Here is a 19,225-nt window from a genome sequence, read left to right on the forward strand (position 1 = left end):
TGTTCCAGTGCAGCCTGAATGATGGGTTGGGAAGGAGGCTGGCCAGAGAAGAGAGTTCTATCTTACGTTGGGACCTGGGAGCCGTTCCCTGTTAGTTTAGAGAGTAGAGTGGTTCTGAGCTCAGGTTCTGGAGTCAGGCAGACATAATTTGGAATTCCAGCCATGTCTGTTTCTGGTTTTTGGCCTTGGGTACATTGATTTATGCTGCTGAACTTCAGTTTCCTTCTCTATAAGCTGGGGCAGTGATAGGAACTTCCTCATCAGGTAGATGTGAGGATGCGGCCTGGCGTGTTGGAAGTGCTCGGATTGATTAGCTTACCAAGGCAAGCCCAGCCTTGCAGGGAGGAAGGTGATGCTGTGGCTTGTCTGGCACGTCTAGGCCCTGACAAGGAAGGTGCCACGTTCTGGGACCTCATGCTGTATCGAGGCTCTTCTCAGCCCCCAGGCTCCTGCTTCCAGCCCCTCCCAGAGCTGATGGTGGCCGTTGGGCACAGCGGCAGAGGACAGCTCCTGGGCTCCACCTTTTCCCTCACGCTGCCAGCACCAGGTTGGCGGCTTCTCGCTCGGCTGCCTTGGCAAGAGGGCAGGTCCAGGCTGGAGCCAGGTGTTGAGTGGGAGCAACCAGGAGGTGCTCCTGCCAGCCCTTCATGCTCTTTTTCTCACTTCTCCCTTCTTTTTGTAAATAATCACGCCTGCTTAGACGCCTGGTGACTCTCATCTCACAGCAGGCCACACTGCTCGCCTCCAATGAAGCCTTTAAAAAGCAGGTGGAGAGTGGTAGTGAGGCGGCCAAGAAGTACATGGAGAATGACCAGCTCAAGAAGGTGAGTCCAGTTTCTCGACCCACCATGGGGCGTCCTGGTGTTATACTGCAGGAGCCATATTCTTTAGGGCCTCAGTGGCCACTGCTAGCCTATCACCCTGGGAAATGTGCCTGAAAAGCCAGAGTTGGGTAGAGGCGCAGAGGGGAAGTCCTCAGTGGGGAGAGTATGCCTGCTGGAGGCGTCTGTGTGTGGGGGTCCTGGTGAGGAGGAGGGTGTTGCTGCTCACGTTTCCATCCATTGCTTCCAGTCAGACCCTTCCCTGAGAAAAATGGCCCCTCAGTGAGCCAGGCCCTCTGCTGTGAACCAAAAGCCCTCAGGTAGGCCCTTGTTCCCTGCAAGATTGCCGCACCCCCTCTGGAACTCGAGGTCTGTGGCATCCCTCAGTGCTGGAGAGGAGGTGGGGGCAGGGTAGTTGGCCAGTCTTAGAAGTCCTGTCAGGAGGTGAGCTGCAAGGCAAGCTCGGAGGGATGTGGATGCAGAGGTGGGATAGAGCTGGCCAGGCCGACTGGGGGCTCCTGAGTGCAGTGAGCGGCACTGTGTAGAGAGCACAAGGCACTGCCATCCGCGGAGGGGTTGGTGAGCACCATGGAGCTGCTGAGCCCTGCTGCTCGGGAAGGAGGCAGGGCCAGGGGCCAGGGCAGGCAAGGCGTGCCCGGCGAGCTGCAGCAGGTGGCCCCATTGGCGCTTCTCTTCCCCTCGGCAGGCAGCCACGCCCTGGCCTTTGCCTAGGAGCTGGGAGCAAGTGGTGGCTCTGTTCCGCGTTGACATTTCTGAAGGGGCGAGTGGCCAGGGCAGCTTGAGGAACCGCAGCTCGGTGGGGAGGATGGGGCTGGAACCTCTCCCTCCCTCCCTCCTGAGTAACCCTGGCCTTTGGCACTTTTCACAATGAGCTGCTGTTGATGGAGGCAAGTTGGATGTCGGGAATGCTGAGGTGAAGTTGGAGGAAGAGAACAGGAGCCTGAAGGCTGAGCTGCGGAAGCTAAAGGACGAGCTGGCCAGCACTAAGCAAAGTGAGGCTTGACCTCATGTCCTTCCCCGCAGGGAAGTCCAGAGGAGCGTCCTCTGCCCGCTGCTGCCCATTTTGTGCCAAAGTATTAGTAACAAGCCTTGCACGCATGCTCGAGGGCTGCGTGAAAACAAACAAATAGCACCCTATGCCTCCAACCCCAATGCAGCCATGCTTAGCTGGCAGGCCAGTGAGGCTAAGTGGTTTGAATGGGGCTCAGGAGGAACCAGGCTGCAGTTGGTGGGCCTCGATTGCCCTGCACTAGAGCAGTGCACACTGGGGCTTTCCCATCCAGAGTGTGGCACGGTAGCCCCAGCATTCCTGGGAGCTTAGAATGAGGGGAGTGTGGGAGTGGTGTTCAGGAGGGGAGTGGGAAGCTCCCATGCAGCCTGCCTGTCTTTGGTCTTCCACGCATAGACTTAAGTCTGGGGCATTTTCCCACAATACCACAGGCCTTGCCTGCTGCTGCTGTCTGCAAGGCATGGTTGTCATTGGGTCTCGCTTTCAGGCTGGGATCTTGCTCCCTGTCTCCCACTCTCAGCCTCCCTGGAGGTTACCCTTGCCGAGAGCCACTAGAGTTCCCCTCCATTAAAGGGACTGGGGGATGTCCTCTGTATTTCTTTTGCTTTATCTTGAGCTTTATTGTCAGCCTTTCCCTCTACTTTGGGGGCCTGCAAAAGCAGAGGGGCTTTATTTTGAGAAGTAGGCTCCTGTATAACCTCGTTTGAGATAGATTTGGGCCAGTTTCTGGTGCCTGTAGAAGTTGGGTTTTTAGCCCCGATTCCTGTCTTTTCATTTCTGTTTTCTTGGTCATTTACATCATTTCAAGAACTAGAGAAAGCTGAAAACCAGGTTCTGGCCATGCGGAAGCAGTCTGAGGGCCTCACCAAGGAGTACGACTGCTTGCTGGAGGAGCACGCAAAGCTGCAGGTCAGCCCTCACGTATCGCTGCACCCAGGGCAGGAAAGCAGAGCAGGATGAGGCAGCCCCTGCAGGTGGGAAGGGAACCTTCCAGGGGCCCAGGGGCCGGCTGCCCTCTCCCCCACTCCCCCTGGCCACATCTGCCCTACCGAGTGGGACCATTCACCGGGCAGGAGAGGGGTGGCCTGGCAGCAGATGTAGGCACTTGCCGAGGCGGCCCTCAGGAGTGGCACTGGCTCACTAGGCTCTAAGCCTTCCTACCTTCGTGCTCAGGCTCATTCCAAAGTTTGGGGCCTAGTCAAGAACAAAGAAGAAGGTGAAACTCTGGGACCCACTGCTGGCCTTCTTTCCTAGAGTGCTGGGGGGTGACATAGGGCAAAGATCCCTGGGCAAGTAAGGGCACAAGGTGTCAAAAAGGCACCTCCCCTAGCAGGCACTAGTTGTGGCCATCACCTGCTGCCCTAGGCCTGATCCTAGTCCTCAGACTAGCTTGGGTGCACCAGGCCGCATTTGGAAGCCAGGTGGTCTTGACGTTGGGAGTGAGGGCCACATAAATACTCCTAACTTTGGACAGCTGGCCTCAGTGCTTGGTGGCCCAAGTTTGGGCACCACAGTGGGTGGGGAGGAAGGGTCCAGCCTCAAAGAGGGCACCCATGCCCTCTGTATAGGGCAGGCTTGGCAGACGGGACTTGGGCTTCGAGGGCACCTGTCAAAGGTGTGCAGAGTTGGGAAGGGCCTGATCAGGTCTTGAAGAGTACTGGATACCTTGCTGTTCCCTGCAGCCAGGACTCAGCCCCCAGTGAGGTCCTGGCAGTCCTCCCTGGCTGGCGTTAGGTCCAGGGCTTTCCTTAGAGCATGGGCCAGGGCTGATGCTCCCACCCTGGCAGGCCTTTGGGTGCAGCCGGGGAGGGGGCCCCTTGCTCACTTGAATAGCTCTCATTAGGAGAGAGGGGAACCGAGCTGGACCTCTGGGGCTTGGGGCTGGAGGTGGCAGGGGAGGAGTGGACCTGGCCAACCTACTGCTGTGGGATTTCTGTCCCTTTCCAGGCTACAGTAGATGGTCCCATGGACAAGAAGAAAGAGTAAGGGCCTCCTTCCTCCCCTGCCTGCAGCTGGCTTCCACCTGGCACGTGCCTGCTGCTTCCTGAGAGCCCAGCCTCTCCCTCCAGTACTTCTGTTTGTGCCCTTTGCTTCCCCCATTCCCTTCCACAGCTCATAGCTCGTCATCTCGGCCCTTGTCCACACTCTCCAAGCACATTACAGGGTACCTGATTGCTACACGTTCAGAATGCGTTTGCTGTCATCCTGCTTGGCCTGGCCAGGCCTGGCACAGCCCTGGCTTTCATGCCTGAGCGTGGAGGGCACGAGTTAATTGTAGTCTGGTTTGCAGTGGGGCTGACTTCCTGTTGATTTGAGCCCCTTTTTGTTTTGCCCTCTGGGTGTTTTCTTTGGTCCCGCAGGAGGGTGGGTGGAGCAGGTGGACTGGAGTTTCTCTTGAGGACAATAAAAGTTGTCATGGTGTGTATGTGGTGCGGTGTGTGACTGTGGCCATGGAGAGGGCTCTGCTTTCTCTCCTGCCTGGAGCCCCCAAGGGGCCACAGGCCTTCAACCTGTTTCCCCCACTGAAGGCCAGGCTCACACCTGTTCTCGAAGGCCCTGCCCTCTCTGTTCTCCTGTTCCCCGGGCTGGGCCAGGCCTCGCTTCAGGGCCACCGACCGAGTGTGTGTCCTGTCTGCCTCCCTGGGTGTGGGCAGCTTGGGAGGCTCAGTAAACCGGCAGGGCTTCTGGGTAGAGGACTCGCTTGCCTTCTCTGGGTTCCTGTTCGTCACATTTGGGACAGACAGAACGTGGCAGAATGCCACTAGTCACTCCCTGCCCCACCCCCTCCTGAAGGTTTGCAGGATGACCTCTGACTAATGCCAGCTGGGAGAGGAGACTTGTCCTTGGCAGTGATCTGGAGCTGGCCCAGGGCAGAGCTAAGCAGAAAGGGGCTGGGGCCCTTGGCCCTGAGAACGTGCTGGGTGTGTGCCTGCCACCAGAGCGCTGTGCTGGTGCTGGCTCCAGGGCGTCCCTCCCGTGGCTCCCTCAAAGCTGTGTCTTCCAGGCCCACAGCAAGCCAGGCCAGAACCGGGGCTTCCTGCCTGGCACCAGTGCCCAGGCCCCTGCACTGTGCTGCTCTCCAGTAGCACATGAGGAAGGCAGTCCCCGCCTGCAGCACAGTGCTCCCACCCTGCAGGGCCTCTGCCATGCCTGGTGTCTGCATGAGGACTGGGCGGAAGGGTCAGGGGAGCAGGTTAGAGGTGTGCCTCCTGGAACTGGGGGGACCCCTGAAGGATGTTGATGCTGGCAGGGTAGCTGATGGCCTGCTGTGCATGCTTGCTTCTGCCTGCCCTGTCCAGGCCCAGGCCAGTGGTTCCCTTCTCTAGCATCCTGTCGCCCTTCCCTTGTGCTCAGAGCACAGCCGCCTCATGACAAGTTCTGTCCCTTTCCAGGCGGTCTGAGAGGTGGTGTCTGAGGGAGTAGGGGACACGTGGGCAATACCCTCTGGTTGCTGTGCCAAGGCCGAAGGCTGATACCACTACTCCAGGAAGTGTTCTCGGCTACCTTGGGCCTCCCTGAGGTCACCCTTCTCTGAGCTTTGAAAGGCTAAAGTCCAAACGGGTGCTTCCCTCACCAGCCCTGATGGCTTCTTCTGCTGTTCTGCCTAGGCTAGCAGCAGACAGAAAGCTGCATGAGGCCAGCTTCTGGAGCGCCCTTTCTAGTGGAGTGATGGAACAACATTGGAGCAGGGGATGTGGGCACAGGCTCTTAGAGACGAAAATTGAGGTGCTTGCCCAGCCTAGACTGGAGGGCGGCCTGCAGGCTCGCGCTTTCCTGGATCAGCTTCTGTTCCAGGGCATCTGCACCCGTGGGCATCCTGATCTGTTTTCTTACCCATCTTCCACTAGACTGTGAGCTGCCTGAGGGCAAAGCCTGCTGCTTGTTGATCTCTGTGTCCTAACCCCTCATGCGGGAGCTAAGTCCTGAGGTAATGGTGTCTCCATTTCAGAACCCACTTTAAATGACATGCTTCTGTGAAGTTTCCTTTTTTCAATGTCTTTTTTCTGTGTGTTTGGTGTCATTGTGGTGCATGAGGTGGCTTGGAGGGCATTTGGCCTGGAGGTGTGGAGAACAATTAGCAGAGGGTGATTGTCATCCAGGCAGAGACCTGGCTGACTGTGTATAAAGCAGTTGGCCTGAGCTCAGGGGTCCTGAGGGTGACCGTGGGCTGCAGGACAGTTGGAGTCGGTTGGGGACAGGGGCTGTGTGAAGGCCTGGGGCACCCTGGGGAGATGTCTTGCCGACGTTGGGAAGCACCTTTGCAGCTAAGGAGGGCCAGGCTGGAGATCTGGGAGCTGACAGCCAGGTGGGGTTCTTGAAGGCTCAGGCATGGTTGAGAGGACAGGCTTCTCGGGGAGAAAAAGAAAACTAGAAACAGTGGTTGCCGAAGAGATGGGGGCCAGGGACCGCAGGACAGGCTCCAGAGCCCCCAGCTGAGCTAGGGTGGGACTGCACTGCCACTCCTTTCTCTGCTCCCTGTCTGGTCCATGTATTTCTCACCCAGGCTCTTGGTTGGCCGTATTCTAAGCCAGGTCCCTCTCCTGGCTCCAGAAGTTTAGGGGTAAAGCCCCTCCATAGGGGGTGCTGCCTGCTGAGGAGCAGGGCCTCTGAGGGTTCTCCCATAGCACGATAGCAGTCCTGGGCAGGACGCAAAGGGAGCAGCACAAGCTGTCACTTTGCTCTGAGGGGTCACCTGCTCCCCCTTCACAGGCTCCGATCCCTGATGCTCTCTGTGCTTGCCTGAGCCACCCACTGCATTGCCTGCTGTGCCCTGCCATGGTGCCCAGCCCTTTCAGGGTGGGGTGCCACATGCTCATCTTGTGCACGGGTCCTGCCCCTTGAAGGACCTGTCTGTACTCACTGTCTTCAATTCCTCTCCGTCTCTTCTCATGGTAAAACGCATATATATCACACATATATATAGTGTCATCAATGTATATGTAATGAGCCATTTTCACCATCGTTAAGTGTGCAATTCAGTGGCATTAAGTGCAGTCATAGTGTTGCGCAGCCACCACTTCCGTCCACCTCTAGAATTTATTTTCTCAAACTGACACTCTGTTCCCACTCAACACTCCCCACCCTGTCCCCAGCCCCTGGCACCCACCCTTGCCCTCTGTCTCTGTGGATCTCCCTCCTCTCATGTAAGGCCCTGTCTCTCTCACAGGAGCAGAACCCTATAGCAAGTGTCTCTTTATGATCGCTCATTTCACAGAAATGCCCTCCAGGGGTCAGCCATGTTGTGTCCTGTGTTGGAGTGCCTTCCCTTTCCAGGCCAGCTCATATTTCCTTGTCTGGGTAAACTACGTTGTTGTCTCTCCCTTCGTCTGCAGATGACACTGGGCTGCCGCCACTGCTTTTCTCAATCGCACACCAACCAGCCTTTCACACGCAACCCCTCATGCAAGCCACCCTCACCAGGCCCCTGTGACCCTTGCCAGACTCAGTGAGCATTTGCAGGTCACTGTCCTTCACCAGCAGCAGCAGCAGCAGCAGCACTGGACAGATGGAGCCAGCCACTGCTCCTCCCTGACCTGTGAGGGGTCCTCACTGGCTCAGGTTGCAGGACCCCACCAGGAGCTCTCAGGCATCCTCCCCCATTGCTGCCGCATCTTCCCTCTGCCTCTCTCATTGTGTCCCAGGACTTGCGGCGTCCCTGTGAGCTCACCCAGGCTCAGGGCTTTCAGTGTCATCTCTATGTGGTAAGAACTTGCAAAGTTCCATCTCCAGTACTTTCTGGAACTCCTGTGTCCACCTGCCAACTAGACAGCTCCACTTGGATGACACTTCCTGCATGACACACCCAAGGCTGACTCCAGACCATTCTCTCCTTGCCTCCCCATTGCAGGACCTGGCAGCTCTATCTTTCCTCTTGCTCAGGCCAAATCTGTTGTCCTTAACTCCTCTTTGAGCCCTGCATCCTGGTCATGCACAACCCCTATTGGCTTCACCTTCAAAATTGATCCCTGATGCAAAGAGTTATCCCCTCTGCTGCTATCAGCCTGGCCCAAGTGACACAAGGCTGTTCAGTGACAAATTCTTGGGGTAACATTTTGAAAATTTCAGCACCCATGGCTTTACACCCACCCTTCCCCGCGGGTGTGGCTGCTCTCCAGCTCTCTCGTCCTGCTCTCCCCAGGTGCCTCGGCTCCAGGGGGACAAGGTTTTCCCTGGGCTGCTGCCTTCCCTGCTCCCTTTCCAGTCCCCAGAAGGGTGCCGGCCTCAGAGGCCTCCAGAGTAGAGCCTTGCCCACCGCAGCAGCTCCAGCTGGAGGAGGTTCCCCTACTTCCTGCACCTCGACCCCTTAGAGCAGCAGAGGCAGAAGCAGAGGCCTCCTTTGGAAAATGACAGGTTTTTATTGCTATGTTTGCAGTGGCTTTTTAGCACAGTAACAATGTCCCCGCAGGCCCACCACCCTCACCCAGCCCCAGCCCTCCAGCCTCTGTCCGGGTGTCAGGGAAGCCTTTCTTGGGGTCACTCAGCTGTCTCGGGACTGGACGTGACAGACATACGTGGGTTAAAGCCGCTACACAGAAGACTGGAGGTGCAGGAAGTGCATCCGCCTTGAGCCTGGATGTGGGAGCCGTGTCCGGGGTCCCTTCCCGGGGGTGTGCCCAGCCCAGGGCACAGGGTGGGAAGCCTGAGCAGGCCAGGTTAGCAGCCCAGACACCCAGGATGGAATATTGCAGCCTCTTGCCCCACAGACCTGTGGGCAAAGGGACAGCGTGGGGACAGCCCCGAGGCCCCCACCATGCACTTTTCCAATCCATTCTGGGTCTGGGGATCACACACACACATCCACACAACAGACTCGCACACGCAACAGCTCGAAGCTTTTGTTTTGCCTCTGAAAGTTAGATCTATAAATTCACACTCCTAGGCTAGGGGCAGAGGGGAAATGTAGGGCTCACAGGGATGGGAGTGGTAAGGAGAGGATGGTTTGGGCTCCTTCCTCTTTTTAGAAATATACAAGCAGAAATCTCATTCTCTCAAGTTTTTATAAAATGTGCAAAATACAAGCCTCCTTTGCCCAGAGGCACCATTTACATCTGGTATTCACCTTTGCTAAGAGATAGATATCTATATATACTCTACGTACTCACGCACGCATGCACTCGCACCCAAGCTCACACAATTGATATTGGTGGTGATTGGCGCAGGAACCAGAAGGTTCCACTGCTGGCTGGCTCTCTAAGCTTCTATAACAGGGATGGGGAGAGGGGTATAGCCCAGCTGAAATATTTGTCTTGGTTCTGCTGCCCCTCCCTTGCCTCCCTTCTCCTCTCTCTCCTCCCTCCCGTCTCTCCCTCCTTCCCTTCCTCACGTTTCCCAAGCTGCCACTGCTGTTTCTGGGGTGAGGGGTCACCCAAGGGTGTGCTACAGAGCAGAGCCTGGAGAGGTGGGCAGGGGGTGGGCATGGCAGGGGCAGGAGGAGTGCTGCACTGTGGGTGGGGGTGGGGCACTAGGCGGGGCCTAGGACCAGCTGGGCTAGGACTGGAGGGGGAGAGGCATCTATTTTTGGTGGGTTGTGATATTTTTGGCGTTTTATTAAAAATGGAAAAAGTTGTTTTAGTGAGCACTCATAGTACTTTCTCCCCTCCTCTCCCAGGCAGACCCCAAAAGTGTCAGGGAAAGGCACGCCCCCTGGAGGGGTGGGGTGGGGCTGAAGCAGGGGCTGCTATGGCTACCAGAGGTGAACTGGTGATGTGAGCTGAGCTGTCCCATGACACTCTCCACCACGACGACCTTGCTGCTCTTGGACACTGGGGTCAGGGTGGTCAGGCCCCTGACATCTGCATCCTGAGCTCGGTACTCCAAGTGGTGGAGGCCCCAGATGGGCTGGGTCAGGTGCTGCTAGCACTGCAGGAGAGGACATGTTGAAGCCCCCAGGGTCACCTGCTCATCCCCACGGTGACTTCCTCTGCCTCTCTCCAGCTCCCGCTGCCTGCCATCCTAGTCAGGGCCACTCCTTGGCTAGGAAGCAGGCTGGGTTGAATGTTCACAGCAGGGGAGGGGAGGGCAGGCCGGGAGGGAGCCTTACCTCAGCCATGGTGCCCTTGGCCCTGAGGAGGCAGCCCAGGAGGTGCAGTGGCATGCACAGCATGGAGGACAGCACGAAGGCCCAGCTCATGGCCTCACCCCACCCCGGGTACACGTAGGTGTTGTAGACCAGCGGCTCGTAGTACACAACGTTGAAGATGAAGATGACCTACAGACCAGAATGCCGTGGTTAATGGGGCCCCCTACCCTGCCCCACCTCCCCCAGCCCTTACCATGCAGACCAGCGGGGTGAAGAAGGACCAGCACCATTTCATCCAGGGGCAAGGTCGGTACCCGATCATACAGGCAATGTCGTCCGTGAAGCGGTCAGCTCCTGTGGCAAGGCAAGGCGGGAGGGCCAAGCTGGAGACCTGCCTTCCCCACCACCGTGCCCCAGCCCAGCCCTCAGCCATGACCTACTGTACACACAGGCCACCACCACGCACTCCCAAAAGGCCTGCCAGAGCAGGGTGGTGCCGCTGGCCGAGTAGTAGTCAAACAGCTGGAAGACATACATCCCACCCTGGGGGACAGAGCCCAGTCAGGGAGGATGGCGGACGGCCACCAGAGGTCACAGGCAGACCCCCCACCCCACTCACATCAGTCACCATGGAGAGATCAATGACAAAGCGGAGGGCACAACAGAGGGCCACAGATATCTCCCTTTGGAAACAGAAGTAGTAGGAGGCTGGGAGGAGGTCGAGGAGGCTGGTGATGAAGCCCTCCACACCTACAAACTGTGGCCAGGCCAGCTCAGGCCGAGCCCCGCACCACCCTCCACCCCTTTCCTTGCCTGCAGCCCTCATTCCGCCCCCCTCCTGGCTCCCTGTCCCAGGGCCCCATGCAAACCTGGCTGTCGAGATCAAGCAGCAACAGCATGAAGAAGAACAGGGCAGCCCAGAGTGGGGCCACTGGCATCAGTGTGACAGCCTGTGGGTAGGCGATGAAGGCCAGGCCCGGCCCTGTGGGAAAGGTGCAGGCTCTAGACCTTGCAGCCGATGTCCTGCCCTACGCGCACCCTGAGCCCTGCCTGCAACACTCACGCCCATGCCCACACCTGCCTCTGAGTTGCTGTCAACCCTGGGTCGTGCAGCAGGGGCTGGGAGGTCCTGTCTCTGTCAACATTGACAAATCCCAGGACCTGCCCTCACAGGCCCACAATCTGACAAGTTCTGTTTGAATCCTCGTCACTTTTCAGCATTTCTATTGCGTGTTGTTGTACATCATGCATCTGGGTGGCCGTTGCTGCTCTGGAGGCGGGGCTGGGGGTAGGGCCCTACCTGACTCTGCCACCTTGGAAATGTGCATGCCCTGCTCTGCAGCCATGAAGCCCAGGATAGAGAAGACCACGAAGCCAGCAAAGAAGCTGGTCCCACTGTTGATGAGAGCCAGGATGATGGCATCCCAGAGGGGTGGAGGGGCCAGAGTGGATGGGTTAGGCTGCTGGGCAGGGCAGGGCGGGACGGGGCACGGGTGGCAGGGCAGCAGTGCTTACTTGTAGCAGTTGTTGTCGAAGCGGTTGTAGCTGCCCAGGGCTGTGAGGGCCCCCAGGCCAATGGCATAAGAAAAGAAAATCTGGGTCCCCACATCTATCCATACCTAGAGGAGGGCCGGAGAGCGCAGGCATGAGGGGCCTGCAGGGCTCCCACCCCAATGCCCTGCTGCAGCCTCCCCACCTCCACCTCACCTGAGGGGACCCCAGCTTTGACCAGTCAGGCTTGAGATAGTAAATGATGCCATCCAGGGCGCCAGGCAGCAGCACTCCAAGCACCAGCAGCATGACCAGGACCATGTAGGGGAATGTAGCAGTGAAGTACACGATCTGGGGGGCCAGGCTGCTCAGTGGGGGCTGCGGCACCACCTCCCTCACAAGCCCACTCTGAGCACCTCCGGTCCCCCTTGCGGGCAGGTATGTTCAGAGGTCCCCATTCTCCTCCGAGCCATGGCTCCCGCCAGAGGAAGCTAGGGGCAAGGCTGGGCCCCGGCAGCCCTGGAAAGTGCAGTGGGGAAGCTCTCTGGGTGCCTCATTTGTCTGCAGGGACGCGTGTCAGTGGGGAGCAGGCGAGCCTCTGGGAGCTCTCTTCAGTGGGGACAGGAGGCGTGGAGCATGTGGGGAGTGAGAGCTGTGTGAGTGTGTGGGCAGTGCACATGTGGGAGGCCCAGGCAGGGAGCAGGATATTGGATCGGGGCCGGGTCCCCCTCCTCTTCTGGAGAGAGGCTGGGGCTGAGCAGGTGGAGAGTGTAACTGGGCCAGGCAGAGGCAGGCAAGACGCGGCTGCCACACTGTCTGCCCCCTCTTCCCACATGCTGCTCTGGGGACCTTGTCCCCTAGGGAGCTGGCCATGTCCCACAGCTCTGGACATTGTCTTCTTTGTTCAGGTGACTCCCCAGCCTGACCAGGAGCCCCCAAGGGATGTGGCCAGACTCTGCTCTGTGTCCCCAAGGCAAGATAGGCAGGTAATAGATGGCCAGACCAGGTCCATCAGACTGTCACAAGAGTCAGAGACTGGCAGGAGGGCACCGGTGGGGGTGATGGGCACAGGGAAGGGACAGTGCCTGCTGGGGCCTCTCCCCACAGGAGCAAAGGCTGCTGGGCCCTGGATTTGCAGGATGGGGAGTGTTGCTTGGCTTTCAGTACCTCCCCCTTCCTTGGGGCTAGACTCTGTCTGGTCACCTCCCGTTGCCACGGGTGTGCCTGGCACAGACATCCAGCTCCCAGGGCTGAGCCACACTCCCCACTGCATGCCTCTAGTGGTACCTTTCCCATGGATTTGACCCCCTTTCAGACACAGAAGTAGACCAGCACCCAGCAGGCCAGCAGACAAAGGGTCACCTCCCAGTTGAGGGCCCCTGGCACCTCCAGTCCCCCAGACAGCCTCAAGACTTTGTTCCTAGGGGAGGGAGGGAGGTCCCATGAGGACTGTGCCAGTAGAGGATGGAGCCACAGGGTCCACCCCCAGGAGCCGTGGCTCCCTTCTCTCCCACAGCCCAGGGTTCAGCAGGCCCTCTTGTCCATCTGGGCTGGGCCTGGAGCCCACGAGCCCCTGGCCTTTGGGAGGCCACTCCCATCCCACCCCACATGCAGCCCCAGCTCCCCCATCAGGTGGGAATGACCAGGACAGTGATTGGCTGCCGAACCCAGGAGCGAGGCTGACCTGGTGCAGCCCCTGGGGCTGGCCCCAGGACTCTCCGAGGGCAGACAAGGGCAGGCAGGGTCCAGGAGGGACTGCCAAGAAACACCCTGGTCCCCTCTCAGGGCCATTCCCCTGGAGCCGGGCAACATGAGGGAGACCTGGGGGATGGGATGGGCTTGGCCCAGAGGTGCTGGACTCACTCCCAGAACTCGATGACAGGGGGCCGGCGGTCAGCAAGCTGGTCACAGGTGAGGTTGGCCAGGCTGGCACTGGCACAGTCTTCATGGCGGAAGATCTCCACACAGTCGGGAGTGTTCCAGGTGTGGCCACATGTGGCCCAGGGCAGCGTGGTGGTAAAGGACTTGACCAGGTAATAGAAGCCCCAGGCCAGCACCATGATGTAGTAGGTGTTGCAGTAGAAGATGATCATCATGGAGGCATAGCCCAGGCCTGGGGCCGGGAAGTCCTTGCCATGTAGATTCTTTCCTGGCCACCTACCCTGCCACCCCTTTATCTCCCCACCCAGGCTGGCAGTGCTCCCACCGTCTGTCCTTCTGGAGCCTTGTTTGTGGTGCTCCTGACTCCCCTGGACTCCCCCTTGTGTGAGCCCCAACACTGGGCTGACTCCCCAGCCTCTCTCCTCTCCTCCAGCCGCCCCCTAGACCCAAGGCAGAGCGAGCCCCTCTCCTCCTGTCCCCATCTGACCAAGTGCTGTTGAGTCTCCAGCCTTACACACCTGGCCCCTTCTGTGGGTCCCACTGCCACCATGGCGGTTCCAGGAGGTCCAAGCCTCCACCTGGCCACCCAGTAACTCCAGTCCTCAGCAGCTGGTGGTGGTGGTGGTGGAGAGGGGGGGAGTTTCTAGTAGCCTGAGGTACTGTTGGAGACAGTTGCCCCCGTAGTGGGCAACCTCAGTACGTCACTCCACCTATCTGTGCCCCAGCGTCCTTGGGGACAGTAATAGTAGGACCTACCTAGAGAGCCAAGTGTGCTGGGCAGGTCCCATCCCCAGCCCGGCTATGCCTGGCCTGTCCTTGCCTTGTGAAGCTGCCTATGCCCCCTCTAGTCCCTGCTTCCCCAAGTTCACTGTGCGGCCTGAACATCTCCTCCAGGCTCCCCCCTCGAGACTGGGATGCCATCACGTGGCCCCAGGCCTGGTGCTCAGGACAGGAAAAGATTTCTCAAGTGGGAGCCAGCTGGGAAAAGGGGGCAGTCCCTGAGGCTGGCCAAGGGCTGCTCACCTTTGAACAGGGGACAGACGTTCCAGACATTGATGCTGCCGGCCTTCATGAACTGGCCCAGCGAGATTTCCAAGAAGAAAATGGGGATTCCTCTGACCAGGGCTATCAGGATGCAGGGAATAAGGAACACACCTGGGGGTGGAGGCACAGGGTGGACTCAGGGTGGCCCCCAGCCAGGCTGCCCAGGCCCAGTGGGCCAGCCCAGACTCCAAAGGCCCCATCACAACTTCCCACTGGGTGAGTCAGTGTAGGGGTGGCCACTGACTCAGGCCCCACGTAGGGTCTTGAAGGGCTGGGTTCAGTGTGTTGAAGAGGTGCTATGGTAGCCCCTGGGCCATTGAAGCCCTATTCCCTGGGTGGCAGAGAGGCGCTAGGCCCACAGGGCTTCCACCCCCATGGTCACTTGGGGTGATGGCCATGGAGGACACACATGCTCAGACACGCAGCCTGTCCCTAGTGCCACAATTCCCTGTTTCAGGCAGCACAGTGAGGGCACGTCCCTGTGTGCATGTTCGCCAAGGGTGGGTGATCAGGCCTGAGGGGCTCATCCAAAGGCAGGGAGCGCGACTGTCCTGCACTTGGACGCTTGCCTGCAAGTGTGAGGTCCAAGGCAGAGGGCGGGTGGGTCACAGTCCCCTGCTGGTGGGATGGACACGTGCAAGGACAGAGGGATACAGGTGCGGGAAGAGGGGCCAGGCCGGCCTTAGCAAGCCCAGGTAGTCAGGCTCTACAGGAGATAGGCAGGGCATGACACAGGCCCTGGCCAGCAGGCTGGGGTGGGGGTGGCAAAAGGACAGGGAGAGTTGGGTGCCACTACCCCCTTCTCCTCTCTGGGCCTCCTACCCTTGCCCTGGCTGGGCTCGCTCCACTACTCAGAGGCCGAGCTTGGCTGCAACTTGCCTGACTCCAGGTCCCAGCATCCTTCTCCTAACCTTGGGCAAAGGCCTTTGCTCTGGACCTCTGTTTCCCACCCATCACTGGGTCACTTCGGCTTCCAGAAACCCCAGTGCTGTTTTGTAGTCACAGGACACACGCGTACCCATCGGTCTTGCTAAGCTGGGCCCGGGCAGGCGGGCGGGCATGGGACGTGCATGCACTGTGTCCAGTGGCGGCGCCAGGCGGGCCAGGCCGCAGGCTTCCCAAGCCTGGCTCAGGTACCCAGTGTTCCAGGCCCGGGCTAGAGGGGAGGGGCGGGAGGGCCGTGAGGGGAGGGGAGGGCAGGGAGAGGGACAGAGTGGCCCATTGTGTGTGTGTGTGTTCATGTGTGTGCACACGTGGGGGGCCCAAACAATGTGCCGCTTGTGTGCCCGACCCGCAGGGGCAGCCAGGGCTCCTTACCTCAAGGAGACCCCAAGGCGCAGGCCTGCTTTCCCACCTCGGCGGCCAATCGCTCCTCCCAGCCCAGGAGTCTGAGGGGCAGCCTCGTGGGCATCGCCGGCCCCCGCCCCTCACCCTGCCAGGCACATGACTGCGAGAGGGGTGGAGGCGCCCGGCCCAGCCACCGAGCAGCAGCGGTGGACCAGGGGCGGCCCCGACCCCGCGTGCCCAGGGGCCAACCGCTGCCCGGACTTCACCCCTCCGCGGCGGCTCCGGGGGTTGGGGGTCGGGGGCCGGCGGCCTGCTGGAGGAGGGGGCCGCGGGGTGCGGGGGAGCTCACCTCCGCCGTTCTTGTAGCACAGGTAGGGGAAGTGCCACACGTTGCCCAGGCCCACGGCGAAGCCCACGCACGACATGATGAAGTCCATCTGGCGCGTCCAGGTCTATCTCGCGCGGCGGCACGGCCAGGCCACCGCCGGGTGTCCCCAGGCCCGCGGGGCCGTCGCCCTTGGCCGGGGCCCCGTCGGGCCCGGGCGCGATGATGGGGCCCTTCTTCTGGTCGCTGGACACGCTACAGATGCCGTTCTCGGCGCTCTTCTTCGCCATGGCCCCAGCGGGCCTCACGGCCAGGCCGGGGTCGCGGCACCTTGCGGGGGGCTGCGGCAGGCGCGGGGCACCGGCGGCACCGGGGAGGGCCCCGAGGGCGCTGGCCGGCCGGGGCCGGGAGACTGGGCGGCGGGCGGGCGGCGGGGTGCGGGGCACAGGCGGCGCAGTCAGAAGCAGTCCACGAAGCACTTGAAAGTGAGCCTGAAGAATCTCCTGTGTGTCGGGGGCCCGGGGGCGCGCGGGCGTCGGCGGGGCCCGGCCGGGCGTCGGTGGCAGCGGTTCCGGAGGCTCTTGCCCGCGGCTCGGGCGGTGGCGGCTGCCGCGGCTCCTCGCCCGACCCTAGGCTCAGCCTAGCGGGGCGCGGGCGATATCGGCGCCCGCAGTCTGCAAGCAGCGGCTGGAGGAGGGGCCTGTGGCCCGCGCCCCCGGCCCCGGCCGGGGCCAGCGGCGGCTGCGCGGCTCACCCGAGACTCCGGTGGCGGCAGCGGCGGCTCCGGCGCGCCTCGCCCTCTCCTTCCGGGCGGCGGCGGCTGCAGCCGCTCTCGGGGCCGCGGCGGGCTCAGCGACTCGCCACCGCGTTCCGACTGTCCCTCTCTTCCCGGTTCCCGGCCGGCAGCCACTTAAAAACCGACTCCAGGGTGATGTCACTATCGCCCCACCCCCACGGCTGGCCGGCCCCCCTCTCCCTCCCGCCCTCCTCGTCACAGTCCGCCCACCTCGTCCCTGCCCTCCTCCCGGGGAGGAGACGCCGCTCCAGCGGGAGGCAGGATGGTTGCTACCTGGGGCGGCCACCAGCTCCTCCCGCAGGGCTCCGGGCCGCCCCTCGCCCCAGGGTCGCCCGCTCCTAGTGCGGCCCAGGCTTCCCGGCCTGCCCCTCCCAGCCCTAGGAAGACGTCCCCCGGGCCCCCTCAGCCCTCCGCCTCCCTTTCTATCCCTTTCTCCCCGCTCCTGGCAGGCTGCAGCCGTCTCCTCCCGGTGCTCGCTCCTTCCTTGAGCTCTGTCCACCGCTGCCCACTGGGGGCTAGAGCTTCCTGGCTACCCTGGAAGCTGGAGGCCGGGACCAGCTCTTCAGGTGACAGGCCTCTGTGTCTCCACAGTGGCCAGAGGGGAGCCTGCCTGACTGATGAGCAAGGCTCGACTTTGTCACCAAGGCAGAGAAGGGGCCCGGGTAAATGACCCCGGTGGCCCCCACCCCTGCCTGGCATGAGAGTGGGTAGGGGCTTCAGACTTGAGGGGACTGGAGCGGGAATAAGGCAAGGCTGCCACCTGGTGCCTGGCGGGTGCACAGACCCTTCCCCAAGGCCTCAGGCCTGAGGTCCTGGCTGCCCGTCCCCCACCCACCCCGTGTTCCTCTCCCCAGGACCCCCCAGGCCTACCCAGCAAGAGCCAGCTTGTTGGGCTGCCTCTCCGCCACCAGCTGAGCAGCTTGGTTAGAATTTTCTAGGGCAAGAGTAGCCTGGGAGTGGGGTGGGGAAGGAAGTGGTCATTCTCCTGGCCTGGGAGGTAAAGTGTGCCCCCCTCAACTTCAAACTCCCTGATCTGATCATGGACACTGCAGTCCCCAGATGGCTCATCCCGTTAAGCTAAGCCCGTGGCCATCCCTCCAGCTTTAGGAAGAAAAGCAGTTCTGGCCCAAGCCAGATTGAGCTTCCTGGGTGAGGGAGGGGCAGTGTCCCTACCCAGGCTTGGAGGAGGAGCCTCAAGGGGTGTGTGTGGTTGGGGGAGACAGCCGGTGTCACCTGTGCTTAGACAAGGGGCGGTGGGCGGGTACCCTTGAGGTGGCAAGGTCACACTGCTCATCAGAAGTTTCTCACTAGGGTCTTCTGTGGCCCAGCCTTTGACTGAAGCTGGTCTGGAGACAGGGGCATTAGAAAAGTGACTCATAGATGGCCTAAAGAAGCGGGGCCACTCAAGGACCCAGGAGAGAGTGAAGAGGGCCAACCCAGCTGGACCTCAGGCAAACCCCATGGCCTTTGAGAGAAGAGAGAAGAGGACCCGGTGAAGTAGGTTCCGAGGGCCTCAGCCCAGCAGGAGCGCAGGGTGGGTGTGTGATGTCATCGAAGGGAGGACAGTGACGTGGGGGAGGGCCGCTTTGAGGGAGAGTGCAGGCCACGGCCAGACAGCTCTGGGAGCCAAGGGCAGGGGAGACTTTCAGATGTTGCTTGTCCAAGGGGTGGGGGTGGAAGGGAGAGAGAGCAGAGGCTCGAGAGGGATGTAGGAGAGCTGATGGCACTTTGCGGACAGCCTCAGGGCTGCAATTGAGAAGGGCTCCCTCCCTCATGCAGGCTTTTCCTCCAGGACCTGCACCAGGAACTCACAGAGGATCAGGGAGAATTCTGAGAACATGCTACTGTGGTGCTGCCTAGAGAGGAAGGATAAATGATGACAAGTACATCTCTGAGTAACGTATGGGCACTTGTTCATGAAAACTGTTTTTCTGAAAGCTTGTGAAGGTCTTGAAATACTCGCTATCAGTTGAGGACAAACATTTACACCCTCCTTCCACAGGGAGTTCAAGCAGGCTGGATGGGTCCATCTATGGATGATCTTCCCCAGCCCCTTCCTCTTCCCAGCTCATCCCTGGCTCTCTGTGTGAACAGTTCTCATCAGTGGAATGTGGTTGATGAAGTGAGGTCTTCAATTTTCTCATTTACTGTGTAGTCATGTTATTTTCCTCGTCTGAGGCTTAAAAACTCACCTGCATGCAGCTCATGACAGCTTAAAATCTCTTGTGAACAAAACAGTAACAAAGACACCCACCAGCGTTGAGCATCCCATGTTGATGACAGCGACTACCAGGGGTCAACGTCCTCTTCTCAATCCTGTGTCAGAGCATCACTTGACTGATTTCATTAGCAACTTCCCAGGAGAATCAGCTTACAAAATACTTGTCCCATTTTCCAGGCAGATGTAACCCATCTATTTTACTGAAGAAATAGGAAGAGCTGAATGCTGAATACACTGAATGTCTGCAGGTTGTGCAAGTTTGTGATTTTATCACTTTCTAATTTCTGATCTGTGTGGACCACTCTACAG

At 60.0% G+C, this 19,225-nt stretch overlaps 2 protein-coding genes across 2 annotated transcripts; one reads left to right on the forward strand and one right to left on the reverse strand.

Moving 5' to 3' along the window:
• Positions 1–276: 276 nt before the first annotated feature.
• LOC115933460 (B-cell receptor-associated protein 31-like) lies at positions 277–4,110 on the forward strand. Its single transcript, XM_031007569.3, has 5 exons — positions 277–547; positions 697–828; positions 1,715–1,834; positions 2,660–2,760; positions 3,799–4,110. Exons 1-5 carry the CDS (start codon positions 277–279, stop codon positions 3,835–3,837), a joined length of 663 nt encoding a protein of 220 aa, XP_030863429.1. The 3' UTR covers positions 3,838–4,110.
• Positions 4,111–8,231: 4,121 nt separating this feature from the next.
• Positions 8,232–16,189, reverse strand: LOC129527390 (sodium- and chloride-dependent creatine transporter 1-like). The gene is given in 15 exon segments (XM_055364447.2): positions 8,232–8,557; positions 9,540–9,711; positions 9,893–10,060; positions 10,125–10,225; positions 10,312–10,414; positions 10,491–10,628; positions 10,741–10,853; positions 11,172–11,296; positions 11,387–11,490; positions 11,579–11,713; positions 12,650–12,782; positions 13,226–13,475; positions 14,267–14,398; positions 15,924–16,026; positions 16,028–16,189. Coding segments are annotated over 15 exon segments (2,265 nt in total).
• Positions 16,190–19,225: the final 3,036 nt, after the last annotated feature.

This window comes from Gorilla gorilla, chromosome 18, assembly GCF_029281585.2.
Source record: "Gorilla gorilla gorilla isolate KB3781 chromosome 18, NHGRI_mGorGor1-v2.1_pri, whole genome shotgun sequence".
Lineage (NCBI taxonomy): Eukaryota > Metazoa > Chordata > Mammalia > Primates > Hominidae > Gorilla > Gorilla gorilla.